The 20,620-nt window shown below is 38.7% G+C and overlaps 1 protein-coding gene across 1 annotated transcript in view; it reads right to left on the reverse strand.

Annotated features, from left to right (window-relative positions):
* Positions 1-901: 901 nt before the first annotated feature.
* The window catches only part of LOC121071296 (cytosolic phospholipase A2 epsilon-like), a 34,311-nt gene continuing 14,592 nt past the window's right edge, over positions 902-20,620 (reverse strand). The window contains exons 7-21 of the mRNA XM_040559522.1: positions 16,894-16,936; positions 16,336-16,399; positions 14,948-15,090; positions 14,707-14,796; positions 13,996-14,033; positions 11,996-12,131; positions 10,052-10,188; positions 8,644-8,866; positions 7,608-7,722; positions 6,757-6,894; positions 6,373-6,480; positions 5,741-5,932; positions 5,105-5,274; positions 4,168-4,354; positions 902-3,358 (exon numbers count right to left, since the gene is read on the reverse strand). Coding sequence (XP_040415456.1) covers positions 3,150-3,358; positions 4,168-4,354; positions 5,105-5,274; positions 5,741-5,932; positions 6,373-6,480; positions 6,757-6,894; positions 7,608-7,722; positions 8,644-8,866; positions 10,052-10,188; positions 11,996-12,131; positions 13,996-14,033; positions 14,707-14,796; positions 14,948-15,090; positions 16,336-16,399; positions 16,894-16,936 — 1,993 coding nt within the window. The 3' untranslated portion in view covers positions 902-3,149. The remainder of the gene's footprint in view (positions 3,359-4,167; positions 4,355-5,104; positions 5,275-5,740; positions 5,933-6,372; positions 6,481-6,756; positions 6,895-7,607; positions 7,723-8,643; positions 8,867-10,051; positions 10,189-11,995; positions 12,132-13,995; positions 14,034-14,706; positions 14,797-14,947; positions 15,091-16,335; positions 16,400-16,893; positions 16,937-20,620) is intronic.

The following is a 20,620-nucleotide window of genomic DNA, read 5'->3' on the forward strand; positions in this document are numbered from 1 at the left end:
TGACTCAGAGCCCGCCTCGCCCCAGCCACTTGAGCAATTCCCCAGTTCCTCCTCCTCCTCGCTGCTGGCAGGTGAGTGCCTGCAGCTGACACACGGACACCCCAACTCTGGCAGTGCAGGACAGCCTTGGCAGCTGTGGTCAGAGGGTCATCAAGACCCAACAGGGATCTTCCCTTCAGAGTTCTGGGCACTGAACAAATATTTGGTACTCTTGTGAGCATCCCCATCCCTTCTTTAGGAGGCCACAAAGCTTTTGCATCATGGAGGGCTGTCAGACTGCAGCCTCTTGTGCAGAGTCAGCTGGCATCAGGCACGGTCCATCTGTCTGCCCAAGAGCAGGAGTCAAGGGCTTTTTTGGCCAAAGATATCCAAACAAATCATTGTGCAGACAAAATGGTTGTAGTTTTTTTATTGCCTATAGGGAGAAGATGGGTATTTGCTTAAAGACAGATCTGAAAGACAATTTTTCATTCCTATCTCACCTTCTATGGTACTCTCAGGCAAGAAGGTCTCATTCAGACAAGCAGTTACTGCAGTGAAAAATCGTGCATGAAACTTTGTAAATCAGCTGTTGAGACTGTAAGAGCTTCCATAGTAAAGGCAAAACTTTAACAGTTCACCCACTTTCTCAAAAGTTTTAATTTTGTGCACCGAAATTAAAGTGCTGAAGCCAATGATCTCAAAAAGAATACATTTGTAAGGGTGTCACTTGAAATTAATGTTAATTATTCTTCATATTCTAGCATATTCGTTCTGTCCCTGCATTTATGAGACCTCTCTGTGCAGGGCATTGTTGGCATCACATTAGGCGGTCCCTGAGTGAAGGAGTGCACAAAGTGAATACACAAGACATAATGAGATGGAAGACAAAAACGAACAAACACATTACCATTGAGATTATGGAATTTAATTAAAAAATGGAACACAAAATAATTTCACTTCACTTTGCAATGGAATGAGAATTGATTGATAAATCTAACTGCACAGACATGCTATAACTTGAATTTCATGAAAGGTTTGACATTTAAAGGTACCCTACCTTAAGAACTGGGTGCAACAAACACCATCCAAACATTAAACAGATGAAGGATGGATAACTAACAGATCACAAAAAGCAGTAGTCAAAGGAAATATTCCTAAAGAGATTGCAAACAGCTCAGTTTTAAGCCTATTGCAGGTTTTATAAATAAAAAATATTTTTGACACCCTGTCTCAAACAGATGATACTGAACTATTGGGAAGATAAAGCACTGTGGAGTGATCTGAGGACTGGAGGAACTCCCTTAAAGAAGAAAAAGCCAGCTTTTGTACCAGCCAGCAGGACACAATGCAGGGATACCCCAAGGCTGACATGGGAAGGAGCATAGCTACGTCAGTGCAGTAATTAGTCATGGTTAGAAGATGGACTAATTAGTTCTTATGAAAAGTAGGGTTAATGTGGCTCAGGCTGTCTCATGCACCTGTCTGTCTTTTTTCTGTCCTGTCGTTGAACAAGTTTTCCCTATAAAACAGACAGAAACAGCTTCCATCCTGCTCAGTTTCATTTCCACCAAAAAGGCCTAGTATCCATGACAGTCAAACCAAAGATAACCCTGGGAAAAACCCAGATCCCTTGAGCTGATTCTAGTGTTCTGGAGCTGAACCACAATTAGAGTTGCTTCACACCATGCAGGGCTAATAATGTCAAGCTACACATGCAGTACTGCACGCAGTTACACCGTGTCCTTCGAAGTCCTGCAGTAGCATGAACACAACGAACACTTTCATAGGTCAAAAACATGGCCCAGTCCCTTTCTTTCACCACCCAAATTGCTCCAGATGCTCCTTCAGCTGTTTTTCCCATAGCACAGAAGTATTTTTTCTCCCATTTCCTAGAACTTGGTTCCATATAAACAAATTTGTCACTTCAGAGCATAATCAAGACTCTCCCCTGATCTCAACACCTGTCCTATCCTGGAGAGTTGGTCTTGTATTCATAGCAATAATAAGACCCTTTTATTATCAAAAGCCAGACAACCCCAAGCATTGCCTGAGCTGCTGTGAACAGTCTCTTTGTGTATCACAGCTGCACAGTGCAGGGCTGCTATTGTGAAAGACTGAATTTGTCATCTAGCCATTGCAGAACTGTGAGAAAAGAGCCTCAGGCAACTATCTTCCCCCAGAAAACCTCTAGGATTTTTGACAATGAGGAATCACTCTTTCAGGATAACTCTGCAAAAGACCATTTGCAGGAAAGCATTGAACAGCTGCAAAACTATGCCTGGAAGGTTGTTCAAAAGGTCTTCTTTCATTGCCATATTCTGTGCAAGAAGCTAGCAGCCACTTCCCATCCTCTGAAACAAAACACTGGAAGGAAGACTGTTGACAAGAACAGTCAAGGCAGATGAAGATGAGTGAGACACAAAAGCCAACAACAACTCCAAGAGCAAATGAAAGGAGGAAAAATTGGGAAACATGACTACTACTAAGGCTGATATATAGGTGGTTCTGTGAATAGCAGCTCAAAGAATACTTTTGACCATATGAAACAAAGATGACCTGATTCAGGGTGGGTTTTGATTAATTTTTTTTAATGGATGGTGAAAAATCTGTAGATTTTAACACTGATTGTAACTTGAAAAAAGCTTATTTTCAAAGACAGGTGAAGAAAGCCAGCTGATTTAAAAAATTTATAGTAGACAATCACATCAGAGATAACTTTCAGGGTGTCAATAATTAAGATAAGCAATAACAACCACAATGGATTAGCTATCGATGAGAGAAATTCCAGTTCAAGGGATTGCTGTTCTGCTGAACAGAAAAACACATATGAATACTGGTTTGATTCACATTTTTAATGTGCTACAATATTTCACTATCTCAGAAAACATGATATTAAATTATATGGAATGTATCTCCATTGGTAAAGTAACAAGGTAACAAAACTAAATGTAAATCTGCTGCTTTGAAACTTGTTTTTGATTAAACCACTGTAAATTACAATGTTCATCTGAACAGTCAATTAAATAAGAGGATTTGAAGTCCAGCAAGTCCTCAGGATGACATTTTCTACTGCAGATTAAAGTGTCAAGCATCAAACATTTTAATCTCACGAGATAACACACAACCCCAGAAATATCACATGGAAAGTTAAAACTAGCAGATGATGGCTAATAGTTTCTCTGCTTCCTCCGTGCCACCGCCATGCGCAAGGCCCGAATAATCAACTTCTCATTATTCAGGACATTGTAATCAGTCAGCTTCACCAGTTTGTCAAAATTCTCTTCACTGAAACACACCTCCCTTGTTGTAAATGGAGAGAGAATAGTGGAGACATCAACTTTGCCTTCAGACATCTCTTCAGGACTCCTTTCCACACCTGAGGGAAAAACCACAAGATGCACCAATCAGGTTTTATTGCAGCATGCGATTCCTATCATTCATTTAAGTAATTATAGGTAGAAAATGGAGATTTGGAGGGAAAGAGATGATTTGTCAGAGGGATGTAAAAGTGGTCCAATAGTATCATGTTTTTCAGTGTTTGTCCAAACCCGATGTACACCCAAATGTCTGGGAACAAAAACAGCACATATTATCAGCAGAAGCATTTGTAGACCACTCATTAGACAACAAAGTCTTGGCTGCTCAAACTAGGAAAGAGGAAGCAAGAGAAAAACAAATCATCTTATACTGGGCGAAATAACACTCACTGGAAGATCAGGAGAAATGATGGCCCTTCAGAGAGATATCATAGCTCATATTAAAAAAAACAACAACAAAAAAAGAGATCTCAGTCCACTCAGTTCTGAAGTGATGAATGAATTATCCCCCAAAACTTCCAGAAGGTTGTGCTTCTTTTTGCAGAGAGTGGTGCATAACAAGTGCACGTCAATAGAGCAGAGAACCTGCTACCTATGCTGTACATATTTTGGGAGTTTCACCCTCGTGCTATATTTACAAAATTCTGTGGAATAAACACCGGTTTTCATCTCAGATGTATTATGAGAGCTTCTGTAATTCCTACAGTTCAGATATATTGAGACAGTATTTATTTTTGTCAGTGATGAGACTACCAATATCAACACTAGAAAGAAGGTCAGAATTGACAGTGAGACATTAGATATGAAATGGAGAGGACACACCAGGCAATTGACTTTTTATTAAAATTGATAGCCACAGATGACTCACCAGGAGCTTTGTAATTCTTGAAGGTGTCATTTACTAGGGGAAAAAAGAGCACTGTTGGAGCTTGTGGACTGTCAGAATCTTCAAACACATAGCATTCCTTCAAGTTTTCCCTGTCTTCCTCGCTTATCTCAATTTTGGGAAACGGAATTCCTTGCCCCGATATGTATTTTGCAATCTGGTCCAGAGGCTGGATAAATGAATAAAATAAATAAGAAGAATCAAAAATCAGAAGAGATCTAGAGTTTTTTGGGGGGCTTTTAAAAAAAATAAAAACAAACAAACAATAAAAAACAACTTCAGCAGCTAACATTAATATTCCAAGGCTTGGATTTTCCTCTGGGAAGTTTTAATTAATGAATTAAAGAATTAATGAAGACATTAATTTTCAGAGAGAAACGGCTGTAACCACAGCATACATTACAGTTTATCTTATTTCCTTCATTGCTTCAGGCAAAACAAGGAAACAGTCACTTTATACAAACTTGCAAATACAGCCAAAAGCCAGAGGACTGATTTTACAGTTCCAATTAAACATGTTCTATAAATGGGTTCAGAAGGGAAAGGCAAAGAAACTGCAAGAACAGAGAAGGGACCAATCAGTCCAGATATTCTGCATCACCTTGACTTCATTGTTTACAACTTTCCCAGTCTTTCTGTCCTCTGCATGGTTTGTGATTGTTTGCTAATGACTTCCTATTAGCAACTATCAACTTACCTTACGATCTCATAAAAAAAACACAATTTGTTTTAACGGCTATATTAACTGTAGGCCTATGTTTATTTTCATATTAATCTCTCTAAGTACACAACAGTAATTATATTACTTCTCATTATTAATCAAGTCCAGTTTCAGCCAGTCCATTTCCCTAAGACTGATATTAGGAAAAAAAAAAAGACGATGAAGGAAAAGGATCTCAGATGCCATGACTTTTCTTACCAGCGTCTGGGACCCTCCACTGTAATTTAAATGCAGGATGACATCCACCTCCCTTTTTGATCTCAAAAGTGGTGGGTAGCTGGTATTGATGAAAAATCCAGTATCAACCAGGGAGAGCTCATCATCTGCTGTTTCCATCAGTTTATTTGGGAAGGAGTCTATCACGGTGTCTGAAACCCAAATATTTCTTGTCAATAAGTGAAAAACAAGATTGACTGCTCCTCGTAGAAAGTTAAGGATGGAAGAATGGAACCCCCACTTTCCCTGCCTTTGATGACTCACAAGCAGCACTGATTTACAGGAATAAATGATGCAATACAGTTCCTTCCTTCCTGGACACCTCATGCAGCTTTGGCCCTAAAGGATAGGTCACTCCTGTCTCCTCAGGTTGAGCTTGCATTGTCCACTAGAACACAATCCCCAGACAACCAAGTTCAAATTTACCCCCAAAACAAACAAAAAAAAAATGAAATGCATTTCAAATCTGGTTCCCTATTTCTTCCATCTAAGGAAGGGAGAAGTGGAGTTTCAGAAGTCAGTCATGTTTCTCCCTGTCTCCACATCATAAATCCTAAATGAATTCCCAAGCCTAAACCTGCCCAAAATGTTATTGAAGAATGTGCTATGTTACTGTGCCTTTCCAAGTAGAGAATCCATCGCTCTCCAGGTACTTGCTGTGCATCTGGAAGCCTCTGATAAAATTGGGATACTGTGCAATTGTTGGGCGTCCCGTTAAGACATCTCGCAGAGCAGAGGAGAGGGTGGATGAGGGATCGAGTAGACATGTGTCAATCTCATAAGGATTCATGGACAGAAAGGGTTCTTCCTCTGCAAGAAAGAAGTAGTTCTGAGTTTAGGACACTTTCCTGAAACAATATTTTTAAAAACTGAATAACTAATAAACACAGTTGTCACCATCCCAAACCTGAAGGTAAACCAAATGTAGTTATCAGCCCTGAAACTTATAACTCTGAGCCCAAATCAAACTCAGAATTACACTCTGAATTAAATGACAGCTACCTGCAGGCAGCCAGATCAAGGCAATAAACTCACCTCACACTCTAGGCTTCCTCAAATGATACACACCTCTGTTGCAGTGTGAGGTGCAGAGAAGATCCAAGTGCTAAAACACAGGTCAACAGCACTGGCCTTTGAACAGGAAACCTCCAGAAAACATGTGACTGTCACTCAGCTGTAAACATTAGCTAACTTAGGGGGCCAGTCACTCTGGTGGTAAAAATAAATAAATAAATAAATAAATATCTCACCAATATCTTTTACTCTGTCTCTGGTCCACCTACACCAGAAGTCCTCTGAATCAGCAGCCAAATTCCAGACATACATCACATCTATGGAAAATATACTACTCCACATGCCTGTAATGTGAAAGAGAGAATATAAACTGATTGATGGAGTAGTTTTGGAAGAATTTTAATTGATACATACCTTCAGTCATTCCCCTTGGATACTTCCTTTTTGTCTGGATGGATATCTTCGTGGGCACACTTGCTAAGTACACCCTCACTAATGCAACCTCACACCTGCTCAACCTGTTTGCTGGTGTCTTCACAGGGCTGTCCTCCACAAACCATGTGCTCACTAGCACCAGCTCTCTTTTGAGTAGGCCACTTCTCCCTCTATGCAATAGTCACCTTGCATGTAGCAGATCCGAGTCTCTGGAAGCCTCTTCACTAGCCTTCCCATAAAGAACTCACTTCCAAAATGTTCTGCAGGAATAGACGCTCCGTATTTCAGGAGACTGACTTCATAAGGAGTGAACTCCAACCACTCTAATGGAGACAACAGCCAGATTGTGAAAAGGCGATAAAGTGTTAACTACTTCTAAACAGAATAGTGAATATGTACAAATTAAAAAGACACTGTCTAGCTCATAACATGCTGTTCACCAGCTAGTGCTGTACCTATATTGCTCACAGTATGCTGAGAGAACACATGATCCTTTCACACCAAGGAGGGTAGTCCTAGGCTGTGAAGTCTTTTGACACAGCAGTCTCCAGCAGACAAACCTTGGTATGAATGAAACTGTAAGCATTCACTGCAGTTAATATTGCCCAAAAGCACATATTGCTCAGGTATAACATGGTTCCTTCAGGGCAACAGTGACAGAAAGCCTAACGTTCATCTGGCATCATGTACTCAGCTGTTCATATTAAATAAATATTGTGAAAATCAATAGCAGAGGAAACAGTGATTTTTGTGCCACTAGACCCAAAAATTCAAAGTTCTCTAACTATTCCAAATAGGACTAAGTGTAAACATCACAAGTCAGTTTAATTAAAAAGTTCCTGTGACCAGGATAACTTGTGAGTTTAGCATCTCCTCTGGTATAAATATGTTTTTGTTCCTAGCAACATTGAGAAACGATCTTTTTGTGATTAGAACGAAAGGACTATTGTGTTATTGAAGCTGATTACATCCAGTTAGTCTTAGTTCAGATTACTTAAATTATAAAAGTATTAGAAAACTAGATTATAATCATTACCTCTGAATGCCTGAGCACTATAGTTGGACTTGAGGTTGATGGCCACATAGATGGGCAACGGGTTCTGACCATTATCCACTGCCTGCCGCTGATCGGAGAGTCTATGTTCGTCTTTCTGGTTTTAATTAAAACTGGTTAATGGAATGAGGTGACAAACAACTTGTACTTGAAATTATATAGTGTGAACTATGAGCTTTATCCAGACTCTCCCTCCTGATTTCATCTCACTGGACTGTTCACAAGTCTATCTGCCTTGGAATATCCCAAACTTGGCAAGTATCCCGCAAGTAGCAGCCCCTATATGGGTTCTCAGATTTTGAGATACGCAGAGAAGTTGAGTGTAGATCAGCAAGGAAAAAAACAGTTCCCAGAAATAAATACGTGGCTAAGTGAAAGGTAAGGTACTTTCCTTGGCTGGATTTCAGGTAACAGATTTTATCAGATTTTAATATCATTCTCAAGCATATTCATATGCAAGAATATATTGTATTGCACATGACAATGTAAAACTCCCTTGTATAAACATAAACCAGGAGTAAACTATTAAGTTATGCTATTTTAAAAGTAATGATATTTCTGTCAATCTTTCTTAAGCCTTGATAACATATTTAAAGAATGGCCTTTCCTACTATTTGAATAATCCCCCTATATAAAGCCTGTAACTAAAGCACTTTGTAAAAGCATATGTTCAATTATGTGAGTGAAGTAAATTATTTCTAATTTATAAGCACCTCTTCTAGTCATGTTTCGTAGTATAATGTTCAAAGAGATTAGGGTACATTTCCAAATACATTTTTCATATGGATTTTTCTTTCTTTCTCAAGAAGAGAGAACACTTTTGAAATGCCACAGCTCCTTCAAGGTCAACCTCACTTTAAAATGAGAGTAGTGTTTTAATAATGAACCTCAATATACAGCATTTAATCAAACACTAATTATTTGCATTAGTAGTACTTAACATCATCCCAGGATTTATTTTTTCTCCTTTACAGTTACAGATGTTCATCAGGCTTCTGGGAAAAAAAAAGAATAATACCTTATCATGTAGCATGGATTCAATGACAAGCCCCCACAGGTCTATGAAAGATGTGTTATGTCCCTCCTTAGTCCTCTCCATCAGGTCATTATAATAGTACTTCAGACAGTCCAGACTAAAACAGCAGATCTTGTTTTTGGTTACTTGCTTGCGAGCTTCCTTGATCGCCTCTTCCAGATATTTTTGTGACCAATTAGCATCTTCATACAAATTTGCCATTGTCCTGAATAAACATTAGAAGGGAACAATGAAAGAGAACTGTGTAGTTTGGCTTCGGACAACATTTTTGCAAGCTATTTGCCAGTTTCAATTCATATGCGAGTTCACAGCTGAAAACTAAACACACTTGTTCGTCCTCAAAATGAGGGGATTTCAAAACCTCTCCCAAGCTTTCCTTGCTTTGATGGTATGACTTTGCGGGCTCAAGAATAATCTGAGAAATTCAAGGAACTAAAAAACTGCCCACGGCTATTAAATACACTGACTCCACAAGTCCGCAGAAAATCCTTTTCTTGTAAGGTGGGAAACACTCTAGGGAACAGTCACTACAAGTTTGCTCTAGTCTAATACTTTTTCCCAGGTATCTGCTGCTGACTCCTGTCTGTGAGAAGACTGGGCAGTTCTCGGGTCTGTGGCATGTCCTGGTATCACCAGTCTTATCCGTCTCCTCGAAAGCACAGACAGGTACACTCAGATCTCCACATGCATCAGAGAAGCTGAAAGAATACTTAGACAATCCTGCCATTAAGTTTTGGACGTGTATAAAGGACTGACAAAATTCACTGAAAAAACTGTCTCCACTTTCAGACAAGTGTAGAGGAGTGGATCTAGCTAGAACCCACATGATTAAATACTTTAAAGGTATTTTAAATGTGACATTGTCTGCTGTATACCCACTGGGAGAAGAGAGCACTTCATAATGAGCAACAGTAATTGCAGTCTGTCTGAGGCTGGTAACTCAGAGTCATTTTCTGGATCATCTTCAACAACATTAATTCCACTAGACCCAAAAACGTCCTTTACCAGAGGAAGATGCACTCTAAATCCAAAATGGAAGTGAGATTAACCAGCAAATGGCAGGCATAAATTCTTCTTCCCATCTTTCTTCAATTTCCCGTATAAAGACAAATTCACTGCATTCAGTCTAAGGTATAATTGATAAAATATGAAAAGGTAATACAGCATTTACATGAAATATCAGGCATAGACTGTGTCAATGTGGTGACAAAGCAGCCGATGAATGTGATGATCACTTATTGGGTATGTTTTGTTTCTCGGTTCTAGGTGGAAATGAGAAAATTGAAATCTTTTGCTTTACTAAATGCATCATAAACTGATGGCACTGTACAAATAATCAATAATATCAAGCACAGAGAACGAACATATATCTTGTTTGGGTCATTCTTACCATGTGGTACCCGATAAACCACCGATGTAGGAAATACAGTCTAACAGATTGAGTTTCTGGAGACCCAGTAGGCTGCCATACATTGCTGTCAGTGATCTCGTCCCTCCCCCAGTAGTCGTGATGGCCACCACTGGCACCTGTTCAACACAGCAAGGGAAAATGATAGAAAAAGCCATGCACATACTAGAGATGAGCCTCTTACTGGAGAAATCACATAATAGGTTATAGGCACTGATAGCAAGCAATGGCATTACTTTGTGTAAAAAGGGTGTGATGCAAAAGGCTTCCATCGTCACCATCTGATTGATTGAAGAGGTAAGGCTCACGTCTTACCCACTCAGATTGGGTTGGGGGAAGTTGTTTACTTAATATGTAATTGGAAATCAACCTCATCACCCTGGAATTCTTCTCAAGGTGTATTATTAGAAGCCGGCATAAAAAAAAAATACAGGATTTACCATGGCAGTGCAGATTAGGGATTCATGATTCTGCCTCTAACAATGATCAGTGTCTCAGAAGAATGTACAGCACCCTGTAATCAGCCAAACCACACAATAGCTGAAGCCTTCCTGACCTCAGGCCAGAAATTACTTTATGTCCTGAGGCACAATCATTGACAGAGCTTTTTTTTTTTTTCCTTCCTAAATTCCAAGTGCAATTGAAGAGACTATTCTTCTCTTAATCTTTTCCTAATCTAGTACACCATTTGCTTCCGTTAACATCTTGAGTTGTGTGGATGCTTACGTGCTGTATGGGAAATGTCTATTTTTACCTTTCAAGTACTAACTTCTAATTTCATCAAGTGATCAACTGTTCTAAAGACAATGAATAGAACTTGAAGAAATTATTTCTTCCGTCTTATAAAACTAAAAGAAACAAAAATAGCTGTTCTTCCTACCCTGAACTTAATAAGAACTTAAAATATAGGAAATTATACAATAATAATGAGGAAAAATCTGATCATCTTCATTCAAATAAGAAAAAAATTTAAATATATATTTTAGGAAAAGGTAAAACCAACTTTTTCAGCACAAATTAAAGTTCTAATGACACCTTTGAACTGAAAACATACATTTTTTTTAAGTCGGTAAACAAGGGAGTTGGGATATTTTCAAAACTGTGAGATTAAATACATGAATAGCAGTGCCAGAGTAACTAGACTTTTTTCAAAAACAAACTTTCGTCTTACCATTTTGGCCTTACCATCTCAACCGTTTTTCCATGTCTCAGGAATCTCTCAGACAACTACGTAAAAGTGTTCCCTTTTGTTTTAACTGTCAGCTAACAAAGATTCTTGCAGTTGGTGTGTTCGTACTTTTTTGATTTTCTACAGTCCAACCAGGCTTAAGCAGTTACAAAGCTTATACTGAAATATGGAAGCAGGAGCAGAACCTACAGTGATAAAGCTAAACAACTTATAATCAACAATTTCATCTGTACAGCTCAACTATGCTACAAGATTCACTCTCTTTTTCCAGCTTGACAGATTTATTGCGATAGTCATTTTCCCAACAATGCATCTTTTCTGCTGCAGAAATGAACCGAAGTATTTTTAATTGTGGTTTCTGTGCGAAAATTTAGCTTCCTCATCTCAGAATCCTCTTATGAATGCCATGAATATCGCCTTGCTGAGCTAGAGCAAGCTACTCCCCAAACAGCACCCCCCAGCTGTTCTGTATCTGCTCACCATAACTTTTCTTCCTGAGACACATGAGCAATACCAGGAATAAACAGCAATGGGTTAAACTGTGTCTGTAAAGGCACATCATGCCTTCTCCACACAAACGAGGACACTGGCTTCTCTTGTGAATCTCTTATTCTAGGTGGCTGGGCCTGCCCTAGAACAGCAGGATTAATTAAGCTATTTTACTATTTCGTGTTTCAGTTTGTGATCCAGGCCTCAATCCCTGAAAAAGAATCACTACCAGGGACCATATGGCTTACCTCATGCTCTTTAAGATCTTCCTCCAAATTAAGAATCTTTTTCAGAGCAGCAGCGACATATTTCTTCCTTTTCCTCAGAAAGTCCTGTTCCTCCATGCACAGGCTAAACCCCAAGCGCACATCCAGGTCTCCTGAGCTGGAACAGACAACAGGACAAATCAATGCACATGTCAGTTATAGACAATTTCAGGACCTGTAAGGGCAGTTAGTCAGTAAACTCCACAAACAAGCTATTTCTAAATCTTCTTCTATTTCTTGATCAATATGTAAAGAAGCATTTCTATTGGCAGCAAGAAGTAGTGAAGATAAAAGGAGTGTCCAAGGCACCTTAGATTTCTTGTGAATTAGGGCACAAAAGGCAAGACACACAAGCTAGAGAAAGATTGACAAAAGAGGTGTGTTTTTTCCTGTATCTATTCCATTCTATCACCACAACATCCTGGAAAACTCAACTGATGCCAACATCACCTGTTCTCAGGTTCTGACTGCTCACTAACATTATCTGAAAGTGAAGGTCTCAATGAGGAGTTTGATGGAGCTTGAAATCACAGAACACGTCCCACACCATCACCCTGCTGCTCAGACCGTCCCATGAGATCCAGCTAGAACTGGAAGCTTTGCAGCATTGCCTGTCCTTGCTTATGTTGGATAAATAGATGAGTAATCCTAGGCAGTGCACATGACCCTCGTGGTGAGCATACTTTCTGCACACTGTTCTGCCTTTGTTGGTTTGTGGTGGTCGCTTCACCTGTGCTTATCGATATGCTCACTCGCAGCTACACTGATTTGTAATGCCTTTCACCTGTGTGCTGAATAGATTTCTAGGTAAGCATTTACAAGCTTCATCCTGCAAATACATAAGAATATCCGTCATTTTTTTCTGCAAAGGCAGCCACACTGAATTTTCTCCCCTGAAAAATGTGAAGTACAAGCCAAAGGTTTTGCAGAAAAAAAGTACAAAACCAAACAAAAGGCAATTAAATTTTTTGTGCCTTTCGAAGGGGCAAAATGCTTATTACTGAAAAGGGCACTCAGCATTACCCAAATCTTGTGTATCACATCCCCCTCTAGTGGTTGCAAAATATTATTTTGAACATTACTTTCACTAGTATTCCACGAACACAAATGTTTCGAGGGTTAATGTTAGTATCTTCTGTTCTCCAGAAAAATTTGTACATGATAGCTTAATTTTGAGAACAGAATAAGGTGATTTGATTGACCTAAAAGCAAGCAACTTTTTTAGTGTAGATGTAAAAACACTAGTGCTTTCTTTTGTTCAGTTGCTCTCTCTATAATCTGTAAAATTGACATTTCAGTATGGGCTGAGATTGATAAGGTAGATCTCTGTCCTATGCTCTAAATTTTATCTATACAAACTCCTCCCATGCTCTGAATATCTGAGTTGCTTCCCCTGCGTATGTCGCACAATAGTGAGGTTGTTAGTGGTTGAGTTAACCATACAGAGTCTTCAGCCGTACCATAAAGCCTCATTCTTTTCAATTTTACCCATCACTGCTGCCATTCTGTTCCTGTGAGGTGCAGAGGTGCAGCTGGTCAGGTCCAAGTTCATATTTTGCTCAGAAGCAGAAGGGACAGAAGCCAGGCTGCCCTTCAGTTTGATTGTTTGGGAGTTTGATTTTTTTGTTTGTTTGTTTTGGTGAGCTTGCAAAGTCAAAGAGGGATAGAGTTTATTTCACTCATTATGCCAATAGACAGATTTGCATAAAGTGGTAACAAAAATAATATGCAAAAAGTGTAATTTTATTCATGTCTAAGAATGGTAGTCATAAAATGAGATAACTTACTCTGGAAAAAAAAAAGACTCAAACTCACATTGACTTGCATGATCCTGAAACTACAATGGATTTGCACTTACCTCAGGCACCACCTGAGTACAGGAGAAAGCACTCACATGGTGTTTTCCTCTCTCCACTGACTAGAGAACAAAATAACTTGTTTACAGTAATCCTGCACACTAGGACAAGAAGAGGCTATCTTACCATTTTCTTGCTGTCAAGCACACCTCAAAGGACTGATCCTAGAAATCAAGAAAATAAAGTTAATTACCACCAAATTTTAAAATATTTCTTTCCTTCAAGCTCACGCAAGGCTCATTCAGTAAGAAAGGAGCTTCTCAAAAGATAGTTCATATGACTAGGATTCATATTGTTCTGGAACCAAATTCAATATTATCTAATAAGCTTCCTTGGGACAGTGAACTTGCATGTTACGCTAATTCACAGCATGCACACTTAGAACGAGCACAAGAACCAGAAAAGTTATCTCACTGAAAAAAAAAATAAATATATATATGTATATACACACAAACCACTCAACATCAATATTTAGGCAACATCTGAATTAAAAATCCTTCCAGAATATAAGCTCAATAGCTATTGTAGAATTACCCCAACAACCATAAAGAAATTTTGGAATGCGTGTGCATATGACCATCACTTTTGTTCCTTGAAACCACCTAATTCTAATTTTGGTATGTGGCTTTGCAAAGATTTAACTATTATTACAGCGATTGCTACCATCTGCTTCCTTTAAAAGCAAATAGGACAGTCTTATTTTTTTAAAAAAACATTTTGAATAAATATCCATACAATTTTACTCAGTGATTTTGCTCAGTTAGTAACCTTATCTCTAGCAGGATATAATTAAACACAATTTGAAACTATTTATTTCAAAAGGTTCACAGAACTCACCTCTTCTACCATTATTTCCTTCTGCAAAGGGAGTGAATTCAGAGGGAAAGAAAGGACCCCATATTTCTGTGTTTCATTTTTATCTGCCAGCTGAAACAATGTGAAAAACAGTGGGGATGCATGTGAAAGGTTTATCATCTCTAGTACTTCTCTTAAGAGGGCTAGTTGGCTTCACTGTTTACATTCAGTTCTTCTGCTAATTTCACTATGGTTAATGTTAACGTACAGAAGGGGCATATACCTCTTCTGGTAATGTGATATCCAGTCTTGTCTGGTCATTTATGACACAGTGAAATATGATGTTCTGAAGAACGGGGTCAGCGCCCAGTGAAATCTTCCGGCTTCCTTCATGGGATCCTTTCACTGTAAACATAAGCTCCTGATCTAAACAAAAAGGCAGGGAACAAAGAGAATTTTAACTATTTTTTAACTATTCCAAGCAAACATGCATAACTGATAAATAAAATCTGCCTTTAACATGTATGCTTTTTGTCTGACTTTCTCACACCACAATCATTAAGTAGACTATGGGTGTCCAAAAGAGATCAAAAAATAATATAAAACACTTGGTAGATCTGTATAAATCATTAATACACAGAAATCACACACTTTTGAAGTCCTGTAGTGTGTCATTACACTTTCCATAAATACATAAAACCAAAACTTAGATTTAAAGGTGTGTCAGTTTAAAGAAGCTTTGGATAATTCACACAATTAAAAAATCATTTATTTGATATCAGTCTGTTCTGGTTCATCTTGTATATTTTATTGTATGTCATATATCCTAGGCAGGCATTTCGGACTCAAAATCATGCAGAAATACTTGACACATGCCCTCTGCCATTACTCCTCCACGATAATTGTGTCACCAAAACTGAAACTGCCTGCCAACGCAAAAGCTGTTTCTTCACAGAGAAGTCTCGACATTCACAGAGAGATTGTATGCTGTTCCCTTGCAAGATCATTGTGTAATTTTAAGTGACTAGCTTTTCCTCCTCATGCTACATTTCAGACTGAATCTTCTTACCATACAACTCAGCCATTGCTCCCATTTTCTTCATAAAGGTCAATTTTCCATTCATGAATTAAGTAGAAATAACTGATTTCTTGAGATCTGCCCCATAAGCACCATTACATGAGCTGTTTGTTTTAACTGAATGAACTTAAAGACTATTGAGGAGTTTTGCTATATTTATAAGGGCTATATTTTACAGGCAAAATCCTGTTTTGGTAGTGGTTTGCATACTCAACCCCAAATTAAACATATAGGATAAGCCTTCTCTATATTAACTTGATTAAAAGAAAATTTTTTAAGGATTCAACTTAGTTAACAGTTTTAATTTTGAACTGACAATAACTAAAGAGAATGCACTCCCTCCCCACCCCCCCAAAAAAAAAAAAAATCTGGTATATATGGCATTAGTTTTGCATCAATTTAAGATCTGCCAGGGAACCAAATACTTGAATAACTTGAATTTAACAGATACAATCTTTCTGCAAGGCTGAGCATGGCAAAGCTAAGTGACACAGCTAGTGTAACATGCACAACAAATTATTAGTTTTTCAACATCTGTTATGACAACTGAATCACAACACAAAAACAATAGGTTAATGAAGCAATAACCTCACTTGTGGATTGCTGCTTCAGCTTGCCTGTATCCACTCTAACCTCCAAACAGGAAACCTCGCGTGCCTGCAATAAGAGAGGATAAACGATGATTAAGAGATGTGTAAATATCTTTGCAAGTTATTCATACTGTCCTTCACCAATCCCTCTAACTGATCAATGGGCAACATAATTATCATCTATTATTATCTGCTCAGATGACATAAGGATAATACTGACATGGTATTTTTTCTAGGTTGGAAAGTAAAGAGAAACAATTCATGAGCTGCTTGAACCTGGAGAGCCAATGAAGTGATAAAGATGAGACCTATTCAAAATAACAGGTGTATTGAGATACCAATCTCTTTTTATGAGTGTTTTATCACTTTCTTCATTAACCCTTGTTGGTTCTGGGCATAATGTATAAACAATGGGTACAAAATTACTCATTAGTGCCAACTACAGACCTTTATTCTCAGTAGGACAACCTGGCTGACAGTACTGGCTTTGGGACATAGCTCAGTTTCCAAAGTTAAAAGTATTATGCGGTCATCGGGAAGATAGTAAGAAATAAACATTACCACTAGTACTCCATTAGTAATGATGCCATCAGGATAGTCCAGACTGAAAAATAAAATGGAGAATGCAATGTTATCCATGAAACAACTTGGATAAACATTTGATTCTATCTGTTAATACGTAGCTCATTTCACTCACCCACCCCACCCCACATAAGCTTTGACATTTAATGTTCATTCTCATTCACAAATTCTTTAAAGCTGTTAACAAGCAAAATTCTAGCAGACCATCCCATCCTTCTCTCACAATAGAATACGAAGCTGGGCTTTTACTGCTGTGGTTTTTCATCTTTGCTTTAGAAAAACATGTAATGAATACTGACGCAGAACATAAAGATTGAGGAGAACTGGAGGCTGTTGCATCTGTCCTGACTGTTTCAAGCACTATACAGTTTGACCCAAGTTTTTATCCTTGAAAAACTATTTGTTCAGTTTTCCACAGGAACATTAAGGTGGGAAACATTTTACTCACTTCTATAAAAAGATCTGCAATATGGACATGAAATTTTAACATATCACTATTTGAGAAGATGTGTTTCCACTTACCCATTTAAGGGCAGAAGTAGGTTCATATACTGCAGAAACCAATTTTTATAAATATTTTTCCCTCAAAGAATAAAATAAAGCACACACCACACAGGCAGTTCCTCATTAAAGATATCTTATAATTTAACATCTTATTAAATTGCCATATCTCATAGAACTTATATTAGTCCTAAGGGAATACGCAAACACAGAAAATTATAAGGCTTTAGCACCAGCTCCTCAATCTGACGCAGACAGCATGAGTCATTTATTCAGACTTTACAAACTACAGATTACACATCCTGTAGTCTCACAGTTACATAGTTAAGATGTGTATTTAATCTCAGCAGAAACTATGCAATAAGCTTCCTTTACAATCAGATTCATGACTTTATTAACAAATTAGATTATTTTTCATAAACTATTAGATACCAGCACAAACACATGACAAAAAAATAGCTAAATGCAGCAAACACCACTCAAGAAAAACTATACAGTGGAAAGAAACAACAGTTAAGCACTGGAAAACATTACTTAAGAATTCTGTAGGATCGTCTCATACTGAAAGTATATTTTAAGAGTTCAAAGAACATCAGGCATAGAATTCACGCAGGTGTTTCTACCTGTTTGTAGGGAAATGGACTTAGTTACTACTCAAGATTGCTCTCAGACCCAAACTTCTGTACTTACTTAATTTGTAGTCAAACAGTTTTAATATTACGTCAGATAGTGTCACTATCCTAAAATACTTCATTAAGTAATTTAAGGAAAGCAGAGAAAGAGCTTGACAGATATTAAGATTTCAGCCTGCATACCCTGGTAAAACAAAGGTGGAAAGATAGGAAAAGATGTCCCTAAATGGAGATAAGCATCCAGTAGAGCGTAGTGTTATTTCAGTTACTCGTATCAGCGAAGTGTAAAGTTAGACGGATAATTAGGAAGTCCAAAAGCTTCTTCCACCCTTCAAAGAGGGTGGAAAAACATGTACTGTTGCACAGAACAGCTTGGAAGACTCCTAAGAAGAGACAGGATAGCACAGGCTTTAAGCACTAACAGACGAGACGTCCTGGGGGGGGGTGGGGGGGGGTCAGTTGTGTGGACACAGCTGTAAAGCCCAGCTGCTGTCAGCTGTTGTTTACTCCACATTATGCTTTCAGCCTTTAGACCTTGAGTTTCAAGGCTTCCGCTATTCAAAGCACAGGACACTTACTATCTGTTAATTTCCCTAACACACAGTCTATCACACAGCCCTCATTACACATACTAACACTTCTGCTCTCTGCTCCATCACAACTTGTGATTTGTGGCCTTTATAATGCAGGTCTCAGTTCTATTAAGCAAACTGAGAGCACACTGTTGCCTGCAGCAGGGGAAGCCAAGAACAGGTATATGGATGCCTCCCCCACTGAACTTCTGTTGAACAGATACCTAAGACTATGGTGGACTTTGTTACCCATGGGATCATTTCCCATCCTAAGCATCTGCAACACCTGCTCCAGATCACATCGTCTTTTCCTCCTTCAATCATACCTGGTTCATAATGAAACAGTCAACATTGTCAGGAAGTTACAGCCACATGGATTCTCATATTACAGCTCCAATTTAGAATAGAAAACCATACTGTTTCACCTGAGAATCTGGATTTTTGGATACCTACGTACAGTATTTTAGTTCTTTCATGGATACAGCTTCCCATTCTTTTAGTGGTTTCCACACACTATTGTCTACTTTTCTGATGACCTGAAAGATGGAGGACGGTATGATTTCAATAAAGAAAATTTTATTAGCCTCAAAGATTCTTTGGTGGTTGTATTTCTTGACTTAAAACTTCTGCTTTAAGTGCTCCTTGAGGACTTGTGACTTCCTGCCACAAATACAAATATGAACAGCACACTTAGCCCTTGGTGGATTGAGACTCAGCCCACTCAGAGTTTTCTCAGCAGTGCCCAAACCAAACTGCTGGCATGAGCTGCTGCTCCCCACACGCAGAGGGAGGAAATTTCTCAAAGCAACACAGCAGAACTACAGAAAGAAAAAAAGGCTTTTATTTTCTAAAAATCATGTGTTTGCCATATTGCAATAATTAACATTCAAGTTTTATACAGCTTTTTGTACATCTATTTACATTTATTTGTGTTAAGTGGGCTTTGTTTTAAACACTTTCACATTTGGAAAAAATAAAAGAGAAGGGAAGAGCTGATGGGAAAGGTTGTATAAGAGTAGTCCTTCATTCTTCTAAGAACTGTTAGAGATGCACCTCCTCAACTCAGGATTTCTGAAAGATAGAAAGAGGCCAAAAAGAAAATCAGCAGACCCGGAAATACCCAGGCCCCCTCAGACCTCTCCTTGGAAATTCGAAGTACCTTTTAGTTCATCAGAAGTCTCTTTGTGGCCACTTAATACCAGGCCTAAGTCTTCAGTAAAAGTCAGAGGGGAGGGGGATGTTGAGGGAGCGAAGCCACCTAGTCCAGCGGGACCCTGTCCCCGTAGCAATTCGTAAAGGCTCATGTTGTTGCTGGACCCTATCAATTGAAACACAAAGGAGAAAGCCCACGTTACCATTGATAATCACCACAAAGTAACACAAAAAGCACTAAGAGATGCAAATCTGCAACCTGTGTACAACGACCTTACCTTTTCTGTCACTGCTGCTCAAGAGCAGCAGCTCTCACGCCAGCTGGGCTCGTGCTATGGGCCCATAAAACAGGTGTTTGCAATCCCTTGGCTCGGTTGCTGGTGAAAAGGCACTTGGAGGAAGGAGCATGCCTTCCTCTCTGTGTCGTTAGGATCAAACGTCTGGCTCAGTGCCTGCCACAGGTAGTGGCAGCAAAGAGGGGTGCATTTGCAGGTACTGCAGGCAGTGACGCAAGAGTCAGGCAAAACTAGAGAAGGTATTTATGACGCAGTTGTGGAAACCAAGTTACCAAAGAAGAAGTTTTCTTACATTTTAAGCCAAAGATAACTGGAATGAACGCCAGAACCAATTTCAGAAAGATCAATGATGTATCATGAGGGAATTTTTAAAATGATGTTTCGTAAAAGTAACCCAAAACACAATTTTTGCAGTGAGGTCAATAGGCAAACTAAAATAGGCGAGTGACAAAGCCATTCTTGTAGGTGCAATCCAGGAAACTTTCTTGGCCTGGGGTTACACCTCATGTATGATATTATTCATCTGAAGTGCTGGAAAGGAAGAATGGCCTAA

This window comes from Cygnus olor, chromosome 5 (assembly GCF_009769625.2).
Source record: "Cygnus olor isolate bCygOlo1 chromosome 5, bCygOlo1.pri.v2, whole genome shotgun sequence".
Lineage (NCBI taxonomy): Eukaryota > Metazoa > Chordata > Aves > Anseriformes > Anatidae > Cygnus > Cygnus olor.